The sequence below is a fragment of the Mastacembelus armatus genome, chromosome 2 (assembly GCF_900324485.2).
Source record: "Mastacembelus armatus chromosome 2, fMasArm1.2, whole genome shotgun sequence".
Lineage (NCBI taxonomy): Eukaryota > Metazoa > Chordata > Actinopteri > Synbranchiformes > Mastacembelidae > Mastacembelus > Mastacembelus armatus.
Window position 1 is genome coordinate 4,528,472 of NC_046634.1, and position 23,738 is coordinate 4,552,209.

Here is a 23,738-nt window from a genome sequence, read left to right on the forward strand (position 1 = left end):
GCCAAGCAACATGCTCTTTCAAGAAGCAGTGGAAACCATCAGAGGTAAATAGTTTTAATGATACAACTCTTGGGTACAAACACTTGCAAAGCATCCACAAGCTGAAAATTTTGGGGATTTCAAGAAGAAGGCTTTGCTCAGTTTCTTACAGGAACCAGAAAGTGAGATGCCTGTTTCCGGAGGGACTGATAAGAACGCCACATGTGGTGCACCCCCACTGCAAACCCAGCCGCCCCGCTGAATGGGTGAAGAGGCAGCAACAATATAAGCAATATGGGTCTGTCCACACGCCTAGAACTGGGACCAGTGCGATAAGGAGTGTGTACAATGGGTCTGCTCAGGTGGCACAGGTGGTTGTCTGTCATGTGTTGTGTGCTGTGCAGGAGATAGAATGGAAGGCATTCCCACAGTGCTGGCAGTCCCCAAAGCACATGTGTGAAAAACCTCTGTGGTGTTTCTATTATGTGTGTGTATGGGAGAAGGAGAAAAACAGAAAGAGCAAGAATCAACCAGTCAATGTCCAGATGTCCCTCTCTTTTATCATTTGTATATTAACATGAGCACATAACATATTCAAATTTTCTTCTGAAATATTGTTACGAAAGTTGAGGCAGATTTATTTCTAAGGTACTTTTTATGTCCCGGTTCACCACGGAGCAAATTGCAAAGATGCAGGGCAATAATAAGAGGGTTTAGATAATGTGCTAAGGTAGTGTACTGTCTGAATTATCTCCAAAGAAACCAATAAGCTCCAAACTGCATTGCTGGATGCTTAATGAACGATCCAGGTGGATGTGACATAATGTGACACATATAATGACAGCTCAGTGGTGGCACAGCAGTTGGGGTGCAGCCCCATTTACTCTGCATTCAGCCGTTCTGGAACCACAGTGCAGAAACAAACACACCTATCTATCAACCTGAGCTGAGCTGAGTGTGTTTATGAGGGTGTGCGCTTCTCTGTGCACCTGAGGGGTGTGCGCAGTGAGGGATTTAAGGGGTGAGATAAAGCATGTGAAAGCAAGGGAGGATGAAATTCCCTCAGTGGGAGTGGATTTCAATAACAGTGTCGGAACTTATCAGCACTTGATGTTTTCCTGCTTCCATTCTTAATTATACTCACCACAAGAGAGACAACCAAATGTAAAATTATCTAAGCTATGTCGCCATGATCTCACCTCTCCTGTGGGACAAAGATCCTTCCAAAATGTCACTGTGCAGGCAATAAAAGACCGCTGCTGGCAGATTTACATGAGCAAATGTCAATTTCTTTCTGCTGCAGAGGAATTAGAAAAGGAAAAACAGCAACTTTTTGATCAGTGATCTAAATTTCAGCCCTTCTAAAGGAAGATGTTGACACAGAGTTGCGATTCCTAAAGGTTATTCACTCAAAATAAAACACTCTTGCTATTAAATCCATAATTAGCATCAACAAAAGATGACATTTGCATCCATGGAGCTAACTGTCCTTGCTGGGCGCCAACGCTATCCAAACATCAATTAATAGCACCCAAGTGAGATGCAGTGAAGTTTGAGAAATCCTATGGGCAGCTCTGAGTAGAGTAATGATGGGTTTTATTGACACCTCAGCAGTCTCTGTGTTTGACAGGTGAATCAAACAGAGAGAACAGAGAAAGCAAGAAGCAGGTAGGGAGAGAAAAAGAAGCAGAGTGTGATAATCTAATCCTTATTTGAATCAACTGAGTACCAAACTATACACTCGGTGCAGCATATCCTTCATGCTAATGCCTATAATTTGTCCGCTACTCACTGTGACACTGAGAAGTTATAATTTTTAATCACAGCAGATAATTACCACGGTGAGAGGCTGTCAGACTTCTCTTGATTCAAACTGCCCACTCATATGCAAAGGGACAGGATGTCCTGGTATTAACACAAATGTGTAAACACAGGTATGTGAATATACATGAGTGATTACAGAAATGTAAGTATTAGAACACTCTATATGCAGAGGCATATAACAAAAAGCTATCACTTCTCTGCCTTACTGGACCCTATTTGTTTATTACAACCATGAGATGAAAGGAATAACAGTTGACTGCACAAAATTGACTTGTATCAGAAGCTCAGAATTTTCTTCAGATTTCAGAAAAGTTTTATGCAGCACAGCTCAGAAACACATGGTCACAATAAGGTGCAGGAGAATCCCTGCAAATGTCTGCCACTGTAGTTCATCTGCATGCGTAAATATGCCTGTGTCTAATGAGCCTCAGCTTCAGGCATCATAAGGAATGGGTGTATATGCAAAGAGGTGACCGATCCAATCAGGCCTTCCTACCCAGCAGATCTGGCAGTCAAATCCCTCCCCTTATGCATCCTTGAGCGCTGCTGATCCTTACAGATAATTAGAAAGACCCAGGGGGCTTATCCCTCTGCCATCTACTTTCTCACCATCTCATGAGCTTCTCCCTCTGCTCTGTCTCTTTATCTTCTTGTATCAGTGGGGACACGGATGTACCTCTGGGGACTGGTCCATATGGGTGTGTAAAAATCTGTGAATATGTTTGTCTTGGAGAAAGGGGAAAACTACTCAGGGTTTTGTTTTGTTTTTATGATGTGGAATGATAGTATGAGTTTGTAAATCAGAGTGTGATGTCCTTCCTGACAAGCTCTAAGAAGCAAAGAATTTTAGGATTGCATTAATAATCCACTCACCCCAACTGGTCGAGGCAGATGGCCGCCCAAACTGAGCCCGGTTCTGCTGGAGGTTTTTTTTTCCGTTAAAGGGGGTTTTTCCTTTCCACTGTTGCCAAGTGTTTGCTCATAAGGGATTTGTTGGGTTTTTTTGTTTTTATAAAGTGCCTTGAGATGATTTGTATTGTGATTTGGCGCTACACAAATGAAATTGAATTGAAACTGAATTGAATTGAATTAATAATGAAAGCGTAGGTAATGAGGTGCAGAAAATGCATCACTACCATGACTACAGTACACTATATCACAGTACCGATACGTTTTAGTAGAAAATATTTGAGCTTCAAATTTGACCAATCTAAAGCACTTGAATCCACTTTTATCAATCCATATGTTAAAACTTTTATTCTGATGTTCTCTGACATACATCAGGCTGTTTCCATTCAGCCTGTCAGTGATAAAAATTCTGAAGTGAAAAAGTTGTTTCACCTCTTCAGCTTAAATTAATCTTAATTAGGTTTCAGTGCATAGCAGAATATTTATTTGCTCCATTTGTAGTTCCTTTTAATCACGCTACATGCTGACAACAAGCACTGCTTTAAAATGATGGTCATGATATGAAGATAACAGTGACACCTGGTATCTGGGATTGTTACCTAGATTTTAAAATCTATGTATTTTTAAAATGTTAAGAAGGAAAATTCAGGAAAGGATGATGAATGAAATATATCTTCTGGAAGAATATGCTATAGAGGTTTTCTGAACCTGCCCAAAGTACATCTCAGTGTTATACTGTTTTCAGTAAGGGATAAAGGCTGGTAGCAGCATTACAGACATATAATGTCAGGATATCCAAGTTTAAAATGAGGACCAGTGTGCAGTGTGCTGCAATGTGTGAGATAGCCCAGTGCTCAGTGCTGAATTACACTGTGTCCTTTGTACAAACACAGTCTAGGACATAAATTACATCTAATGCCATGTTGCAGTGACACAGAGACAATGTAAAAACAAAACAGACATCACAATCAGTACAACCAGACATGACATATACAAGAACGCAGGAGGGAAGTTGATTTGAATGGAATTCATCGTGCAGTAAGGGAGGGAAAGATGAAGGGTATGTGCTGGAGGACGGAGGGAAAGAGAGCAGGAAGACCAGGTATAAAGGCATGGCTAATAAGTACAGGCAAGATATGTTTGCTCAGCACAAAGAACTGGGAAGTGAATGACACAGAGGGCTCCACACTAAGATTGACCAGATTGGATCTCCTGCCATCGGGCGGTATCTCTGTCAAGCTACTGCAGGATGCAAATCTGTACACACACACATTCACTGATGTGAAAGCATACACACCTGTGCATCCATGCAAGAATATTAACACATGAATCTACACATCTGGGACCAAAGATCAAGATGTTACTTTTCCTTTTGCTGACTAAGCAAGAGTGGGAGATGTCTGCTGCTACGCTCAATAAATAACCTTAAGTGTGTGTTGTGTTGTGTAAGTGTGTAAAGGCATCAATGTATTTCTGGACTCTGGCTCCTATCATTGCTTCACATGCCTCCATGTACAGGCATGTAAGGCAGCACAAGCTTGTCTTGGGGAAATGAATTAAGGTCACTCTTTGACGCCATCATTAGCAGTGCCTGTAAAACGCCATCCAAAGCAGCTATGACAGCAAAGCACTACTCTGACTGCAGGGTTTTCCTGCAGGGCATGTTGTGCGAGTGTCAGTCCACCAGTTTGCCAGTGGGTATGTTTATACAAATCACTCTACTCCTTCCCTGAAGACCTGAATGTGGCCTAGATACAAACTCACAATCATCCCACCTCCATCCCCCCAAAAGCCAATCAAGACCCTTGCTCAGCTTGGGCTTCAGTGCCAAAACCAATCACTTCACCAGCAGGACAGCTAGTTGCTGAATCTATTCTGCTTTCATTACACTGAGCCTGAGGAGAGGGACTGAGAAAGGAGAGAAGAGGAAAGGAGAGGAGAGTAGCCAAAATTAAAAGACTCCTGTAGCCCTCCATACGCTCAGTTCTGATCCCATCTTTTAATTCAGTGATTGATTTGTTCATTAAAATACATCCCAAACCTAATTATTCCATTAATAATCCAAAACCTGATGAAAAAATGCTCTCTGTATGTGTGTGAAACAGTGAGTGAGAGAGAGAGGGAGAGGGAAAGAGAGAGGGGGGAATTCAGTTATTGAGGAGATACAGAAAGACAGAAAGGCAAGAAGGAGGTCACTTTAGGAAATTTCTAGTTTTTTAGAACAACACACACACACACACACACACACACACACAGACACACACACACACACAGACTTGAGGGAGTGTGGCCTCGGGTGGGAAACACACAAGGAGACAATGGGCAACCTTTGACCTCTGTGAACCCGAGCATGTAGCCACAGTGGGCAGATTTGTCAAGGGAAAGCAGATGTAGCTGTTTACAAGTATTTGAATAGAAAGAGATGAGAGTTCAGGGAGGAGGAGAAGAACAGAAAAGAAGAGGAGAGTGGAAGAAAAAAGAAAGGAAAAAAAATGAAAAGGAAAAGAAAAAGGGACATGAAAAAGAAAAAGGAATAAAGCACAAAGAAAGGGAAAATGAAATGAAAGAAGGGCAGATATGAAAAGGGAACAATGGAAAGGCAGTAAAGATTAGGAAAGGAAGAGATAAAAGAAAGAGCAAGAAAGGGAAAAGATGGAAGGAAAAGAAACAAAAGAACAGGGAAGGAAGTGTGAAATAAAGGAAGAGTACAGGGAAGAATGGGGACCAGCAAGAAGATGAAATGAGGAGATAAATGGAAGGGAAAGTAAAATAAAGCAAAGACAGACAAGATGGGGGGAAAGAGGAAAGGAAATAGGAAATGAGAACAGTAAAGAAGAAAGGAGAGAATTTGAGCAAAAAGAGGAGAAAGGGACATAAATGAGAGGGCAAAGAAAAAGTACAGTAAAAAAGAGGTAATGAAAGTAAATGAAGAATAGAGACAAAAATAGAGGACAAAAGGAAAGGAAAGTGACTAACACATTAGAGACCATTCACAAGCATCTATAAAGACCACTGTGTGTTCATGCATTTATTTGTACTGTGCGTGTGTGTGTGTGTGTGTGTGTGTGTGTGTGTGTGTGTGTAGGGGTGGGCATTCCTGAGTGTGGCTTTTGATTAATGGGGGCCATTATCTCAATGCCCAAAACACTCAGTGATGAAGAGTCACTGCCTGGCGACAGGCCTCGGCCAATCAATTTGCAGCAGGGCTGTCACCTGCCCAGGTCAAAGCCTGCATACGTCTCGTGTTTGCACTGATGGTGGTGATGGGGTTGGGGAGGTTGTTTGTTTCAGATCTGTCACTCCTCTATGGCTACACACACTACAGTGTACAGTGCGCACACAGAGGGGCGGTTCTAGGGTTTTTTTTCTTTGGGGGGCAGATAGGGGCGTAGGGTTAGCGTTAGGGTGGCAGATTGAATTGACGTGATACGTTTTAAACCGTTTATACCGAAATGAGAGAGTCTACAGAGGACTTCCTGATTGCGTCACCAACTGTTCCCGCCCTACCGTTGAGCCGCAAAGCTCCGCTTCTGTTGCCTAGCAACCTTCACAGCTGTGTTAAATTAGTCGCTAATGATGGAGCCAGAAATTTTATTTTCCTTGCATTTACTATTTGGTAGAAAATGAGATGCTCGATGAGCGATGTATCTCATTGTGACGTTACTTTTGGCCAATAGTGTAAACTTTAGCTAATGTTAGCTTACTAGCGTTATTAATGAGGGTAATTGTATTTTTACAGTGGCCGCCTCGCCGCTCGTAGCTGCTATGTTCGTTTTTGTCACCTTTCGCAAAAAATCCTGGGATATGCTTTGTTTTCCGAGAAACGAAGCTGCATCTGATGTAGGACAGCGTTGTTGCAGCACTGTGACGCGATTGGCCTTCAAATGCAGCCATCAAAGGATGCAGCCTCTGAATTGGGACACAGCTAAAAATTAACATTATATATATTATACATTTTTAACAACATAAAAACTTTAAAATCACATTTTTACATCTATGTGGAGAAAAAGAATTATCACAATTAATCGAGCAGACATTCAAGCTCTGGTGGGGAGGCCAAGCAGGGGGCCAAGCAGGGGGCAGTGAGAGTTGATTTTTATTGTCATACTGTATTGCATCTCTGATGCAATACAGTATGACAATCACAAATGTTCATTTTCACCATTGTTTTTAACTTATGAATTTATCTAATATAAAACAAATTATACAACTGGAGTTGGCATTCAGCCAATCCAATCAACAAATCAAGCAGATTCATATACACTCTATCAGTTATTGGTATCAATCACATTTAAGCTATTTACTAAACTGAACATATAGGGCTATGCAGTCCGCAACTGGAGGTGAATAAATCTTATCTCTAGCTCTTCCTCACTTCCAGAACTACTTAGAAACAGACACTTCCCCTTCAGCTGTTCTATGTGAAATCGAATCCAATTATGGCAATAAGTACCTGCCTAAGTAACCTGTTCCTCAAATTCCTGGGAATCATCCATCTTGGGGGATTAGAGGGTTAAGCCCTCACACACTAACCCTCCACCTCCATCAACCCAAAGCTCTCATCACTGACTCAGACAGAAAGAGAATGAGAATGTATTGTCACAATAGTCGGGTAAGGGAGTGCTTTAGAGCGAGGACATTATGTAAAAAATATCTGGGAAAAAGTTTTCTTGCAGTTTGGGACCATGCAAGTTGGATCCACTGATGGATCTACTGTGTTTTCATAGAAAACAAGTTAGTAAGGGAGCTAATGGCAATAATAGTGTGCTGCCAGCCATTGACTCCTTAAAGCTGAATACTGGGGCTCCATTTAAAATGGCAATCTTGGTTGTGTTATGCTATAGAGTAGGCATGTCGTAGTCAAACTTTTCTTTTATAATCCGGAAGGGGTAATGAATCTGAAGGTGTCTGGTACAAATGTCAGAAGAACAAAGACTTTTTCAGGTTGATTTGCATGGTGGTAAGTGCAAAGCATAAAAACAGCTGTACAATATATGTGAAGGGGCATGAAGTAACAAAATGTCTCTCTTGTACCCTATGTGTCATTGGCGGTGGCCATAACTAGTTAACTAAATGTGTAATGTTTCATACAGTATGTAGACATTTGGAGAACTGCAAGTTTTCAATTGCTCCCTGTGTTCTATACTGTGGCCTGAAAGAAAGTAACACAGATGCTCCATCCACTCACAGAGCACATTTAGCTTGAACCCTAAAATAAATGATTCCAACTTTAATTATGTATTTCTTGGAGGAATAGGTGCACTGGAAGAAGAAAGTCTTTTTGTTTGACTTCCACCTTGACAGGTAGACCCACACATCCTTAGACTACACATTAACAAACTGGTAAACAAAGTTAACTCTGGTAAAACGTATTTACCTTGTCTAAAATCTAATCTTGCTGATCAACACCAGCAGTAAATCAACCTTTTGTCAAACCATTTTTTGTTTCTCCTGCTCTCTGAACTGATAGGGGATGCCTTTGTATCACAGCAAATGTCTGCCTGCACAGCATGTAATAGCAGCTTAGCACATTGCTGCCATTTGGGAGTTATAACTCAGAGAAGTTAAATCTTACAAGGCAGTTACACTATCCAGCAGTCGGCTGCATCGACTTAATTTGCAAACAAAACACAAATGTTCTTTGGGTAGAAAAACATACACGATATTTCAAACATTATTGCTATTTTAATGATTCGAGTGCAAATTTTGTTTGTAACAAAGATTATGTCTTTAATTTTTTTCTTTTCTTGCACTATCACTAGTCTCCTGATAGATTCATGCGTGTTGATTTTCAAAGCAAAGCAGACTTGTCTGCTGCTTAATGGCAGCTGACAAGCCAAACATGTTACTGAGAACAGATGTGACAATGATTGTAAAGTGAGAAGAATTAGGACCAACAGGGGTAAACTGGAAGAGTTATACTAAAACATAAACACTGACAGAGCCAAAACCTCTGTATTTGTTCTCAAAAGGATACATTTTCAAACATACAACTGCTATTCTCTGACTTTCTCTCAAATGCTATGAATTTGCATAATTTAGCTCTTGATACAATGTCACAGCAAATGGACAATAACCACCGAAACCGGAGTAACTAATATGAAAGGTCATACGAATCAGGCACATTTGTAGTAGCAATTCAAACTTACAGTGAACTCTGTTTAAATAAGAATATATATCTAGAATAGAGTAGAATATCTAGATTTGAAAAAAAAAAAAAAAATCAGCCTCTTCGGGTTCACACAGGACTTGGCAAAACTCTATATGTCACCATCAGTCAGAAAACCATAACATTATATCCCTCACACCTGCAATGCTGCAGTCACTTACCTTAGCGATTTGGACACACCAGTTGAGGAGCAGCTGCGATCCAATGTTGTCCTTGTGCTCGTGCACGTAGTCGAGGAGGCATCCGTGGGGCATGAGCTGGGTGACAAGCTGAATGGTGGGGCTCAGACAAACGCCCAGCAGGCGTACCAAGTGGGGGTGTTCCATGCTGGCCATGATCAGGGCCTCCTAGGTGAGAGGGTGAGGAGAGGACAGAGAAGGACTAAGAAGACTGTTGCCTTTCATGGCTTAGAATACAGAAGTACCCACCTCATTTCCTCTAAATAAAACACTTCTGCTACTTGACCTACTGTAATTGATTGTATTTACATTCAGAGGAAATTCCATGCATCTGCTATTCTTAGCACACCCAGGTAGTATCACGTACTCTATTAAAAATGATTTAACACCAGATAAAATCAACCACAGCTGAACTGTGACATTTTTGAATGGATTCCAATTTTAAATATTTCAACTTTGTGTTTAAGAAATAATGTTTTTTTGGTTTTTTGGGTTCTTTTTGGCATGACGGGTAACACTATGATGCCCAAGAGCCTCAATGATTGCTGCTGGAGAGTAGAAGCCTGGCAAAGGTAATATTCAGAGCTGTAGTGAATTTTACAAAAAGTAAGAAATGTAAGAAAATGATTCTCATTAAAAGTACATTTACATTTGGAGCTATTTTCACTTGGTGGGCAGGTTTCTTAGGCTATCATGCTTTGTGATGGCTGGCCTTTATGTAAATATAATTTGTGAGCACTCTAACCTCGGAGTGAGTTTACTTCTGAGACTGTACTTTTGGAAAAAAATCTTAATCTGAAAAAATGTAGAAGTATTTTGTAACCTTCTGCATTTTTTCTTTCAAGGATCCCGGCCCTAACTTTACTGTAGGAAAGTGTCACGCAGTATCAGGTTCTACTATTTTTAAAGTTGAATTCTATGTGTCTGTCCATGCATCTATTATTAATGGATAATATGGCATTGTTTTCCAAAGACATACCACTGGAGGTGGAGTTAGATGCATAAATTAAGACGTGGGATGATGACTGTTATCTGCATGCACAGCATCTGGCCACAGCATATTCTTGCTGGGAGAAAAATACTGCAGAAACCTTTAAAGCTGCTCAAATGCAACCTTTTCATCTATATTTTAACATGTATAACACACAGAGGTTTTTAAATGTTGCACCAAAACAATTAAAACACCACAGTGCGAGTCAGGCATGCTCCTGATTCCTGGTAATGTCAAATACAAAACCACTACGTGTCTGATTTCATGAGCGACATTAAATTTTTCTCTCATATTTGATTTTGCATGTAAGTACATTTTCTGGGTTTCTTGTCATCTCTCTTGGCAGCAGATGGATGTAGAGGTTTGATCAGCTGGGGTGTTCGGTAATTGTTATTGTGGAGATGCAAGCAGAAAGATGTGTGGTGGTGATGAAGTGTTATGATGGTGAGAGCTGGTACTTGTGGATGGTGTGTCTATGCATTATGGCTGAGCAGAAGCTGTGCTCACTCATTGCTTAAAAACACTCACTTCAGTCGTTCTCATCTCATAGTGCCCCTCTCGCGTTCTCATTCAAATTCACATACTCACATGCAGCCACTCTCTTGGTAGCTCTCTGAAAATCTCACACTCACATACTCAAGGACACACACTCACCCTCTTTGCATACGGCAAATGGTCATCGAGGTGTATATTCAGGCTTGGCCCCAGGGCAGCTGATAGATAGATGAGGTGCCTTTTTAAATTTAGATACTAAAGAATGAGCTTAGAGGGAGAGAGTAGTGGTGTGGGTGTGAGTAGATTAATTCTAAACAGGAGAGGGGCCATAGGCCATAGAGAGGCTTTTGGCACCATCAGTGGCCTGATTTAAACAGAGCCTCCTGGCCCCAAGTAGTGCCACTACATCTCCACTTCATAAAACCACCTGCTTCCGCCCAACTGCTCAACATTATATAACTCCAGCCACCTCTACACCAGCTGTAGTTCACACCTTGGGATCAAGAAAGGGAGGGAAAGAGAAGGACAATGATATTTGTGTGTGTAACAGAAAGAAAGAGAGACGGCTTTTACTCCCACTCTGTTATCCCAAAAGACCCCGGAGTCGTAAACTATGTCAGGCTAAACTCTTGCTCTTGCTTCCTACTCGCGGAGCAAACGTTAGGAGGACTTGTGTGTGTGCATGAGTGTGTGTGTCTGTATTGGTTTCTCTCTCATCTCCCTGAGTGCTGACCTCCATTACTGCCGCCTGACCCGCCTTTCTCATCTAGTTCACTTGCTCACTTTCCATCACACACACACACACACACACACACACACTACATGATAGACTGCAAGAGCCCTAAAAAACTGCTGCATATGTGTGTGTGTGAAAGTGGAAGCTGTGCATGCATCAAAACATACTTAAATTGGTGTGTTATTAGGCCTCTGCATTTCACATTTCAAACAATCAGCTTGCTCAAATTCACATATTTGCCAACACGGGAAAATCAGCCGGTATTTCTCACATGCAAAGCCACCTGGGGAGCCTTTTGTTGTAAAGTGTGTGCTCTTTGGTTATCTCTGTTTCTGTGTGTGTGTGTGTGTGTGCGTGTGTGTGTGTATGCATGGATTTCCAGAGTGTGTTCGGAGTTGGCACTCCAGTGGCTGGTTTCCCAGTGGCGAGGCGTGAGCCTGCCTTTAGATTGCTGTTTAACAAGCAGCAGACAGAGCATATTGGCTCTGGATGGACATAGAAACCCCCGCTGGGAGAAACAGGGAGAGAGGAAGAGAGGGAAGGGAGGAAAGGAGAGAGGCAGAGGGAAGACAGGAGAAGAAGAAACTGGCCAAAATTGAATGAAGAAGGTGGAAGCACAACCATGTTGTACCAGTTTTATCTATTAAGGAAGAATATTAAGCAAGAAGGAAAAATGTTGAAACTGTTACAATAGTTGCACAATGGATAAATGGTGGATAACATGAATTTTTATTAGCATTAATTTAGGAGTGCTACTACAGCTTTTTTGCAATAAACCTTCAAAATTTATTAAAGCGTAAAAATTTTGTACTGTCAACAGTTATGCACATTTTGTTTATAAGGCTGGACAAACTCAGACATAAAAGGCTGCAACTAACATTTTTTTTATTATCAGTTAAACAATTTTCAGGTTTCTAGAAATTAACAGATAATAGTGAAAAAGAATCATCACAAATTCCTGAAAGTGGCTTTTTTAATTCGCTTGTTTCATCTGATCCTAAAACCGAATCAGCTTGTGAAGAGTGGGGAAACTGATGAATTCTGGGTATTTTTCCTTAAATAAGGAAATAGTTGTGAGTGTGTGATAAGTGGAGAGTGGGAGAGGGGAAACAAAAAAATCAACCCAGCTCACCCTTCTCTTCTTCTTCTCCCCTCTGTCATTCCTGGATTCCAGTAAAGCCATATCTCATAAACAAGTGCTGTTTTTTAATAGCATCTCGTTCAATACATGCCTGGCTGTAACGCGTAGTGGAGTTCACTTTATTACTGGCTCTGGCTGAGATGGTGCTCTCATAAGAATTTACCGCTGAATGCACAAACCCACACAGTGACAGGCTCAGCCATCTCTTTGACAAGGCTAAGACTTTAAAGCTCAGACACACAAATGTGAATGCACACCAATTAAAATAGATACAAAGTGTTGCAACATAAATACTCACATCCATGAACTCCACGTTGGCTTTAGGACCAGTGGTCTCGTTGAGGATTTTAATGGCCACAGGGATCTTCACTGTCTCACCTTCAGGAACCCAGATGCCCTGGAATATACAATCGCACTCAATAGTCTCAATAAACCTGCTGATTTTGAAGGAGCCCGTGTTTAATGATGTCTACCGTCCTGCAGACATTCCTCTGCAGGTCTGATTCACCTCAACGACATGCATGAACCTTATTGTTGTGGTCAAATTTGTGCTCTGACCTTGTTTGTCACTGTAAAAAGTGATTCATTACTAAGAGCACCTCGCCTGTTCTCAGGTCAGTCTGAACACCTCCAATAAATATAATGGGAAAAGAAGAATTATAACAAATTTATTCATTTTATGGGGCCTAAATTCCATCACCTGCTACAAATAAGAAACTGTGGATCATAAGACGGCTATAAATTGATGGTAGACTATGCATATAAAAATAAACAGGCCCATCAATACTGGACTTGAGAGGAATTCAGATCTAGGGGTAGAAAATGCAATATTTATTCAGTGAGTTTGCTGGGTTTCAGGGTGGTATGAATAATTTTGCCAAGGGCAGTGAAGTTGGCAAGCAAACAGCAGTTTCCGTTCCAGGTCCTTGAGCCGCCCTAGGCTCGTGTCTGTCAAGAAACCCTGTTACAAAGGAAAATGTTTATGCTTATTGTTTAAGTTGTCAAGCAGACTTGTTTTACTTGTAAGAGAGCTGTGTCCATTGAATAAAACTATGTGCTTAAATGTTGTCTTCCCCATTTAGCTGAATCATTGATGCTTGGTTCAGAGCCTGGTCATTGCACATCCGGATGAGTGAATGAATTTTGTTCACATTCCAACATAAAGGCACTTGTTAATGCAGACTCACACACTGACCTTGTAGACTGTTCCAAAAGCTCCTGAACCCAGAATCTTGACCCTCTTCAGCTCTGTCTCTTTCAGGATTCGCAGCTGAGCCTGGTTAGGTGCCGTTCCACTGGGGGTTAGAGGCTCTACCAGCTGACAAGACACACACACACACACACACACACACACACACACACACAGACAAACAATATTAATCCCACGTAGCAACTCCTCTTACAGCATGCCAAAACCACGACAAGCATTCCACATAGCTGCTGGTTTTGTTGTGAAACCACTAAAAACCTGAAACATGCCTTTATTTGGCTCCAAGTCAAAATATTTTCAACCTCTTGCTCTTGGCAGTCTGAGCGCTCTAAACACATCTTAAGAGCCGTGGCGCATGCAGCAGTATGAGAATGCTCCATTTTAAATAATAAGTAAAAAGCAAGTCTTGGAAAGAGAATTACAAGGTGAACATCAAGGTTTATTTGTAGAAAATCAATAAGCAGCCAAAAACAGTGACTGTCCTGTCCTGATAGCCATGACTTTGCAATACACACAGGCATTAATGAAATACAAATAATTCAGGCTTTGTGAACGTGAAGTTTTGTCAGAACTGGCACTTACCAATGTGGACTGCAATGTGCCCACCACTAAACAAATCACAATCTGGTGTCAGCTGCTATCACAGCCGACAAAGAGAAGCAGCTCACCAGCTGTGCATATACAAAACAATTCCAATTTGAGGTTATGACAAGCCACCTCCACGCTGCCTGGCTGCCAGCAACAGCTGACACTGAACAGCATCCCAGCAGCTGGCTGGCCACCCGCCTCACCACTAGCTGCTCAACAAAGCTTCAGCTACTAAATATAAAGAGCAGAAGCTGGCACCTGTACCTGAGCTGTGAAAAGATCTGAACCAAAGGGGAGGAAGAACCACGCCGGCAGACATATACCAACATAAAATACACAGTTTCAACCAGAATGAATGCAGCGCACACATGCAGACACACACACAGTACACAGATTCACACATTTACAACACATGCAAATCCACATACATCTAAACATCAAATAAACACAGTTGGGGACACACACACACACTCACATCTCACAGCTCAAAACACACATCCACACACACACACACACACACACACACACACACAAGAAGTCAATGTTTCTGATCAATACATGTCTTAATGAGCCTATAATCAGTCTATCAGGTCCCTCGTTTGCTGCAGTTTATCAGCGGTATAATCACCCAGCTCAACCACAGCCATCAAACAATATAATGAGTATATATATCAGTCGGTCAGCCATACAAGCACTTACTCAATGTGATATAAAACCATGAGCACAATAGGACTGGCCTCACACCGCCAGGCCGGTCCACAGAATGGATGACATTGCCCACAGCTCGGCAATGACATATCGTTTAATGGCTATTGTTATGGCTGAGCCTGAAGGCGCAGTGTAAACCCGCTGAGACGTCACTGCAGGAAATGAGTTAGCAGACAAACCAAGGGTAAGAGGATGAAGGCTAACTGTCTAAAAGTGAGGTGCCAGTGTAAATGTCAGTCTGAGATCATTTAGTCCATAAAACAATTACAGGTTGTAAAAAATACACTGATATATCATTACAAGATGTGACTTGTCTGCATTTCATTTGGAAAATTTCATATTTTTTTGCAGACAACCCCTTCTTTGTTTCATTTTCTTAATGGCAGACAGTATTCAGACCACCCTGTGACACTCAAACTCCTTAGTCAAACCCACAGGCTTTCAGTTAGGTGGATTTAAGGCAAGATGACCTAAGGTAGCCCAGGTTAAGTGTTAAAGGTACAGTGCTGGGACCTTCAAATGAAGTATTAAATTACATACAATCACTGGCTGTTGACTTTATTCACCTTAACATGAAGGACAAGCTTTGGTCACATCTATCGTCTCAGCCTGGTATTTGAGCAAAGATCATTATTTGCATCAATGTGTTTGTGCCTACACTGCTTGAATAACAACAAAACAAGTGATGCTGTAGGTAGAGAGAAACAGAGCGATGTGGAAAGAGAAAGAGATGAGGCATGGGGAGGTGGTGACGGAGCAGTAATAAGAGCAGATGGTGACAGGCTGTAGCGGTTATTGTTCCATTAGGATGAGGCTGGACTGGACTGATGAGGGGAGGAGATGGGAGGACAGGAGAGGAGAGAATGAAAGAGGAGAGGTCTATTAAATAAGATGCAGGCCCATGGCCCACAAAACTCTCTTGAGCTCGTGTGCATTTGCACACACTCACCACGTACCACTTTATTTATCAGTTAATAATGCACCGTGCCTTTGCCAAATGAGCTTCACTGGTGGTACGATGGAGAGGATTTGGATGCTTCATTGGACAAATAAGCAGTATGTTCAAGCCCTAGGCTAGAATACATTGACAGAATTATTGTGTATTGAATAAGTAAATAGTGTCCTCAAACAGAAAGTTGCTCTGTGAACCCTCGGGTATATGCTTTAATGTTCACATTACCCATATAAAATGCTACATTTGTTGTGCACTGTAGGTGGAATCAGGCGAAACAAGATTATAATCAGTGGAGGTGACCAGTATTGTTATCCTTAGTTTAATGTAGTCTACAATTGCTTGACTACTGCTCATCTCTATTCTACAAATTTAGAGATTATAGAGGTACAAAGAAGAAAAGACAAATTGTTTGGGAAATAATAAAGGTTTGCTCATATGTAGTTTAGTCAGAATAGTGGTTAAACAGCTCCATGAGCAGAGTGGGCTGAATCCATGAGGCCAGGTTTCTAAAACAGTGACCCTCAAATCATGACTTCAATTTGAGTGTTAGGCTGAAAGAACTAGCTAAAGGCATGAAATGTCATGCAACAGATCATTTGCTCCTTCACATAGTCTGATCCAACCATAAGCACCTCATTTTGTTTTTCTGGCTGGGATAGTTGCTCATTGTCTCTTACTATACACTGAGAATCACAATGACAGTGTGAGCTCATTAAGATGATTTGCACATGATAGCAAAAGGCATGCCTACAGGTATGCAAAGACATACAGTACATTCTCATCATGGCACTTCTCTGCTCTCTGGATTTAAACAGCGATCTACTTTTGTACTACCTACTTCCATGAATTGCAAAGACAACAAACATAAATTCAACAGTTAGAATATGGAATTGTTCTCTTGTTTTTAGTTGGTTTGAATTTTAGGAGTCTAAGTGTTTGGAGTTGGCAGTAATGTACATGCTCATTAACTTGGTACAGTGATCGTGTGCTTCTTAGAGCTGTGTCTGCTTTTCTAAAGTGTAATAATCAGGCCCATGCCTAAAAAAGAAGTCCAACAAGGCAAAATACATTTTGACCAGTTGTGGTCATCTCTGTCCCTGGAGGTCACTAACATATATATATATATATATATATATATATATATATATATATATATATATATATATATATATTATATATATATATATACTTATACTCTATTCTCCCAATACCTGCTTAGCTCTTGATTGGAAGAAAAAATGAAAGCTACCAGGGCTTAGAATGTGCACCACTGTTTTATACAATCAGACAGATAGATAAGTTAGCACAATTATCAAATGCAGTTTATTTTTAGGGAAAACCCAATGTAACAGCACTCAAAATGTCTGTCATAAAAGTCAGATCTAAAGCAAGAAGTCAGCATGCAGACTACAATGGATCTTCATAACAGTCAACTTAAGTAATAATTTCACATTTTTCATTTCAAATAACCCTGAACCACCCTGAGACCAAGACTGAAGGACCAAATAAGAAATAAAATTGAATTTAAACCACCTCTACATATGATTACCTCAGGTACCATCCATAACTACAGCACATTTTGTATCTGTTCTTTTTATGGCTGAACCTGTATATCAGGCCTGTGGTCATTGACATGCCATATTTGGTATCTTCTGAATCACTGGGGTCTTGACTTAAATATAACATAAGGTTCATCGTGGTTGAGTAACACGTGGCTGTATGCATGTGTAACGACATTCTGTGCCTACACTCAGTCAGCCTGCGTTGGGGTAAACAACGAGAGCTGAATGCTCCAAGTACACAGCATGGAGCTGCCTACAGCCTGCAGTGCCGAAACACTCACATGGCCCATGTCTGTACAAAGTACAAAGTAGCTGAAAGAGGACCTTATGGGAGCGAAAGGGAAGAGAAGGCGATTCCAAGCACATTAGTCCTGCTTCATTGCACTGAGGTCAAAGTTCAAGGCCTGGGGTGGTGCTGCAGCAGTGAGAGGATTCTACTGTTTGTGCTGTTTCTCTCTGCAAAAAGCAATTTGTTTCTTCAAAAGGCACCACAGTGTGAGACAGGTTTTTCTGTTAGTCTCTATATTTCTTTCAAGGTGAGACAGAGAGAGAGAAAGAGAGGCAAAAGATAGAGGAACAAAGTATCAGCTCACGAGGGAGACAGATAAATAGAAATATAGAGATCAAAATGGAGAACAAAACAGAACTGAAGAAGGTGAAGATCCACAAAAAGGCAAAGAACAGAAAAGCAATGAAAACAATAAAGAAATAAAAGAGCAGTGTATTTTACAAGTCAACACAATGCAACAGCCTTCACATGTGTCCTTGATATGGAAATGCAGGCTGAGTACTCAGATCATATTTTGACAGCATGTACTGGAGGCATCTTTTTCCTGGCTGACACAAGAGGTGAGCTCTCTGTTTAAAAGGTATGGCTGAGAGCGAGAAAGGGGGAGTCCCTGAGCCTTGGCTATCCCCAAATCCCTCATCCAGACAAGCTTGATCTCGATTCACTGCACAGACTCAGCTCTGTTATTCGTTTGAATAGAGAATCCATATTCGCAAGCCATCCAAAGCCTATCGCATGGTTTCATCAGCCAAAAAAGAGCTTCTGGAAAGTGTGAGACTGCAAGGAGTGCAGGTTTTTAGTATGCTGGGTAGACCGCAGTGGAGAACGGCATTCAGATGAAAAGTAAAGAGGGGGAAAAGGAGTATCTGTGTGTGTGCCTGTATTGATATTTTCAAGAGAAGAATTTAAATTCAAGAGTGAGGTGCATAAACTGATGCCTTATGAAATGAGAGCTGGAAATAAAATCAAGCATGTAACGCCTACTCAAGGAATATCACAACAGCTTACAAAACAGTTTTGATTTTTGTGTAGCTGGATTACAAAAATGTGATATATACAAAAGCATTTTGGTTTGAAAGCCTTTAGTTTTTAGCTTAAATGATGGTTATAGATTACACAATAACTTCACTGCAGGCACAAATCATAACTGCCAGGTACTGACATTTTCAACCATTGATCCACAGCTTTGTTCTTTACCTTTTAGCTATTGCTCTTTCACACAACAACCCAGAAAAGACTGAGTTCCATTTCATGCTTAGGACACTGTAACTGCTATAAAGCATCTAAACCACTGAGAGTATTGAACCTATGACCTGCTCTTAATGAGTGATTTGCCTAAGCTGCATACCATGCCACAGGCATTTTAGATCTTCTTATGTCTAATTACTTCTACACTCACCTACAGTAGGTAGACTATCTGGATGGGAAATTTTACTTCCCTGCCTATATTCATGTTTTCCTGGTGGAAAAATCTCAGTCTCAGCACAAGTTTATACAGGGAGATGCAAAAGGGGTTAGATCCTCCCTGACCTCTCCTTCTCTGTGACAGTACATTAGCAAATCTACTTGGACTGAAGACTTCCCTTCTGATCAAGAGGCTGTCGAAACAGGGCCTGGCTGATTAAGATGGATGCGTGTGGCCAGAATGAGGCAGAAACTGCTCATGGCTGTCTTCCTCCTACTCCCCTCCCTGGCCTGACAGCTGTCTATAACACTACTGCTTCTACCTGTAAATTATACTAATGCAGACTGACAAGCAACCTGCCCCATTACTATAGGTAGGGCCACTCAGTGGGCCAGCAGTAATGACATAACTACTGGGCCACGCAGAGGAAACACAGGTCCAGGGCAAAGGTGATCAACCACAACATAAATGCACACGTTCACAGAAACCATGTGCTGCTGTCTAGTGCTTCCCAGAAATGAACCGTCACTTCAAGGACAGATCGATGGGCAATGGCCACCATGAATAATATTACACCTTCTGTGCAATGCATGGTTTGACTAAGTACCATAGCCAAGGTTTAATGTTTCAAGGATTGCTTAAGAATCTAGTTGGACTGGCAAAACTACAGTGCAACTTTGAGCTAAGTCATGTCTAAGATATTCAAAGTAAGTTCAAAATCAAAAAGTACAAAGTAAGATTAAAGAAAATTTCTTGTAATGAGCAGAAAGGGTCTGTTAAAGTGTCTAGTTCAGGAAAACTTCACCTTATTCATTATTTTTTTGGTTGCATTATTTTTCAAATGGATTTTTTTAGGAAGCTTTCCTCAATTTCCTCTTTTGGATCAAAAACATTTATTATACTGCTGTAATTTGTTGATGATAATATGTGATATGTCTGTGACTAATTCAAGAGATGCAAACGGTACATATACTTCAGTAGGGCCTTATTTCATAGGTCCTTAATTTACAATTTATTTAAAAACAACCTCTAAGAAGATTCCTGGAAGTGAACAGTTGGTACACTTCCAGGAATTTCTAAAGGCTTAGCTATAGCACAACCTTGAGGCTTTTATTCAGAGTAGAGCAGATGAGTGACACATGCAACAAACATACAATTCTGCACAAATGAACTGTTCCAATTATAAATGACTGTTCATTAGGGTTTAAATGGAGCTGTTCATCATTCAATAACAGACCTAAAACACCAGTTCGAGACCTTTGTCTCTGTATTTCCTGTAATTAGAACCAAACTATATGTTCTTTCCAGAAAACCTTGAAGCATGAACCAATCAGTAATTCTCCAATCTGCAATTCTGTATCCTCTGACAAAAATAACCTCATTCTGCTTGCATTCACTGTAAGATAGATAAGAGAGAAAAAGCTTTCACGATGTTATGACCTTTACCCTCTCACCTCTGTCTCGAGGAATCGCCTCAGGGCTCTCTTCTTCTTGATACTTTTGCGTCGAACATACACGGCCACGCTGAGTGCTAGAATGACGATGATGAATAGACCGCCAATAATGCCAGCTGCTATTAAGGGTGTCCTGTAGAGATGGAGGAAGAGAAAAAAATATTAAGAAACTCAAAGGCACTTTGAGAGAAAGTGCAAACCTCAGCCTGTGCTGACAAATTCTCCAACCTGCTGTTACACGGTACCGAGAAATGTTCTTACCACTTCAGCTTTAACCCTGTCCTTTACTGTCTAATCTTCAATTTTCATGGCTGCAGCTAAAAATGTGATACTGGAAATCTGTGATTAACATGATCATAAAAGTCAAAGCAGCCCATGTCAGTCTAAGAAACCCTGTAAGGTCAAACAATGAGCTGTATAGACATCTTAATAATAATAATAATAATAATCATAATAGACAACCTTTCAGTTTGTGCAAGCAGCAGTGAGGAAGCACACTGCCTGCTGCACATTTAAACAGTCGGTTCTGTCACTACTCTGCAGCTTTACGTTAAAGTACTTTCTGTTTTTGTGTTGGACAAAATTTCCCACTGCTTCTATCCTCCTCCTCAGCTTCTTTCTGTTCTCTCCATTTAGCCTCACTCCCTCTCTAATTTTGTAGTTTCCGTTCAAAATCACAAACACAGAAGCATGCTGCTGGTTTACGGTTTCATTTCTACTGCTCTGTTTCTAAACAGCCAAACCTATGAACACACTGCTATTTCAAAGTGAAATCTACTGCTATTTTCACAGATTTCCTTACAATTGAGCCAGTTCTGTCTAACAGAGATGCACTAACTCATGCAACTCAGCTTTATCTGAGTTTTAAACTTCAACTAAATTAGAAATTAACGTACACATCCTTCATAAAGTGCTTTTGAATCTTCAGGGGGGAAAAACCTGCTTGAGGCAAGCCTAAAGGTTGGAAGTTAAAAGCTCTGGCTCTTCACTAATGATGACACTAATGCATTTGCCATTTACATACAGTACCTTTTGCACTTATGCCTACTGTTACGCTACCACTTAGTTCTGTCCTTCTAGTACTCTGTCTTACTTTATCCTTCCCATCTTTCCTTCCCATCTGTATTCCATTTCCACCGTCTTGTCAGTGCCAAAGTCTTTTGTGCCTTTTTTTTAAAAACACAACACAACCACATAGCATAAAATAACACCCACTTCTACCTGATACCTGGAGTTCAAAACTCTATTAGTTGTAGAGGCCATTAGCAGCTAATGGAAGATTCATGTACCATGCAGCTATGGTACAGCAAGGTGCTGCAGCGTTTGCCATATCGATTGTGATGGACCTAAAGAAGGGGAGCTTGAAATTTACAGACTTTGGGTTTCGACATAATGAGATATACAAGCCTGTGGTGAATAGTAATGCAGCAGTTTGGAATGATTATGTCAAGAGTGGGTAGAGATACAATACAATGACAAAAAAAAAGAACCTGATGGGGTTTGGGGGGACAAACAGTCCTGGGGGGAAAATTTACATATATAAAAAAAAAAAAAATTACATATAGCCCAGGAGACAAGGAGGAAGAGAAGAAAAAGAACAGATAAAAGTGTGAGACAGCAACTAGGTGAGAGACAAGGGAAAAGACTTCTCTAATTAGAAGCAAAGGGTTTAGAGCAGAACAGGCAACACAGGGTCATCAGAGGAGCAGGGGGAAATAATGCTATTGCAAGAACAAAAGAACAACTCGGGGACTAGAGGTTCTACAGAATCCTCCCAGAGGAAAGGAAAAAAGGTCTCATTTCTGTTTCCTCTGTTTAAAAACGGCTCAGGACACAGTTTTATGGGTTTGCTGGTTTGGTCAAATTCAAATGAGTTTGCCACTCTTTGGAACTTGCTCTAATTGTAAAGATCACTTCATTTTATGGGTGTTTTAATAGACTTGTTGTTGTGTCTGCAGGCAATTTAGATTGTGAGGCTGCTCACATGCGCTACTATACTTTCTGTTAATTGTACTGAGTGGTTGTTGTTTTTCCTCTTGATATTACAATTATTAGTACAGGCATCTGTAGTAGAAGTAGTAGAGGTAGTACACCAATGCAGTAAGAAGAGCTGGTTTTAAGTCTCTGGTTTCAAATGCATTTTCTTTTATTTTTTTTTCTAAAAGCTGCATTAAACTTGATTTAATTCACATCTATATTTTCTATAACATTAAAATATAGGTGACTCATCATTTTTAGGTAATATTTGTATTTTGCTTAAAATTGATTTCACTGCACTGCACTTCTGATAAAAAGAAATCCAACTTAACTTATTTGGTATTCAACACCAATCACACTTGTATTCTGAACAATTCGCTGACTGGGAAAATAGGTTTTTACAGTTTTCAGTTTTAGTTAAATAATAAGTAGTGGTAGAAGAAATAATAGCACAAATATTTATTTACTAGAGTAAAAATCTGGCAGAGAAACAATGCCATGCTGAGTTGTTAATAAGTATGATGAGAGACAGTATGTAATGGAGACTTTAATGAGTAGTGGCAGCATCTGATGGTGGTCTCCCAGTCCTACATTCCAAACGTACCCTGAGATCCTTACCTGTCCATCATCCCAACACAATCTTGGAGTCTTGGCCCAACGCACCTGCAGGGCAGACAAACCAGAGAGATCATCCATTAAATCAGGGACAGGTTATGAGTAAACCCCATGTTGTCTTTCTTCCACGTCAATCAGCTGTCAGTGGGCAGGGACCTGTGGAAAACTGAATCCAAAGCACGGCTGACCACTTGTCAAGATGATGAGGAGGACTGTTTGGATGGAAAAGTGTTGTTTGTTTCACATGACACTTGAACGGATTTCTGGGCTGAAAAACATTCACTGGGTTCTCAGGGCATTTTTGGACAAAGTAGTGTGTCAAACCTTTGGGGAATATAGAAAAAAAAATATTCCAATAAAAGAAAACTAAGGCACACTTTATTTTTTAAAAAAGTCATATGTTCTATAGAAAATCATAGTGAGTTTGCTTTTTCACTGTCCCTTACTTCAGGTTCAAATGTAAAACACAAACAGAACAGCTGAGAAATGCTGTGGGTGATGTTGTGGACATAAGTGTCAGGTTAATGAAGGTGGTGTCTAATTGAATAAAGC

The 23,738-nt window shown here is 40.6% G+C and overlaps 1 protein-coding gene across 10 annotated transcripts in view; it reads right to left on the bottom strand.

Annotated features, from left to right (window-relative positions):
- LOC113127487 (receptor tyrosine-protein kinase erbB-4-like) overlaps positions 1–23,738 on the bottom strand; it is a 210,113-nt gene that overhangs the window by 22,017 nt on the left and 164,358 nt on the right. For 9 of the 10 annotated variants that reach the window (XM_026302131.1, XM_026302123.1, XM_026302126.1 and 6 more), the window contains 5 exons: positions 23,190–23,234; positions 20,595–20,727; positions 13,619–13,741; positions 12,722–12,820; positions 9,043–9,228 (listed from right to left, as the gene is read on the bottom strand). In XM_026302131.1, the coding sequence (XP_026157916.1) occupies positions 9,043–9,228; positions 12,722–12,820; positions 13,619–13,741; positions 20,595–20,727; positions 23,190–23,234 (586 nt within the window). The remainder of the gene's footprint in view (positions 1–9,042; positions 9,229–12,721; positions 12,821–13,618; positions 13,742–20,594; positions 20,728–23,189; positions 23,235–23,738) is intronic. The other variant, XM_026302124.1, reaches the window with a different exon arrangement.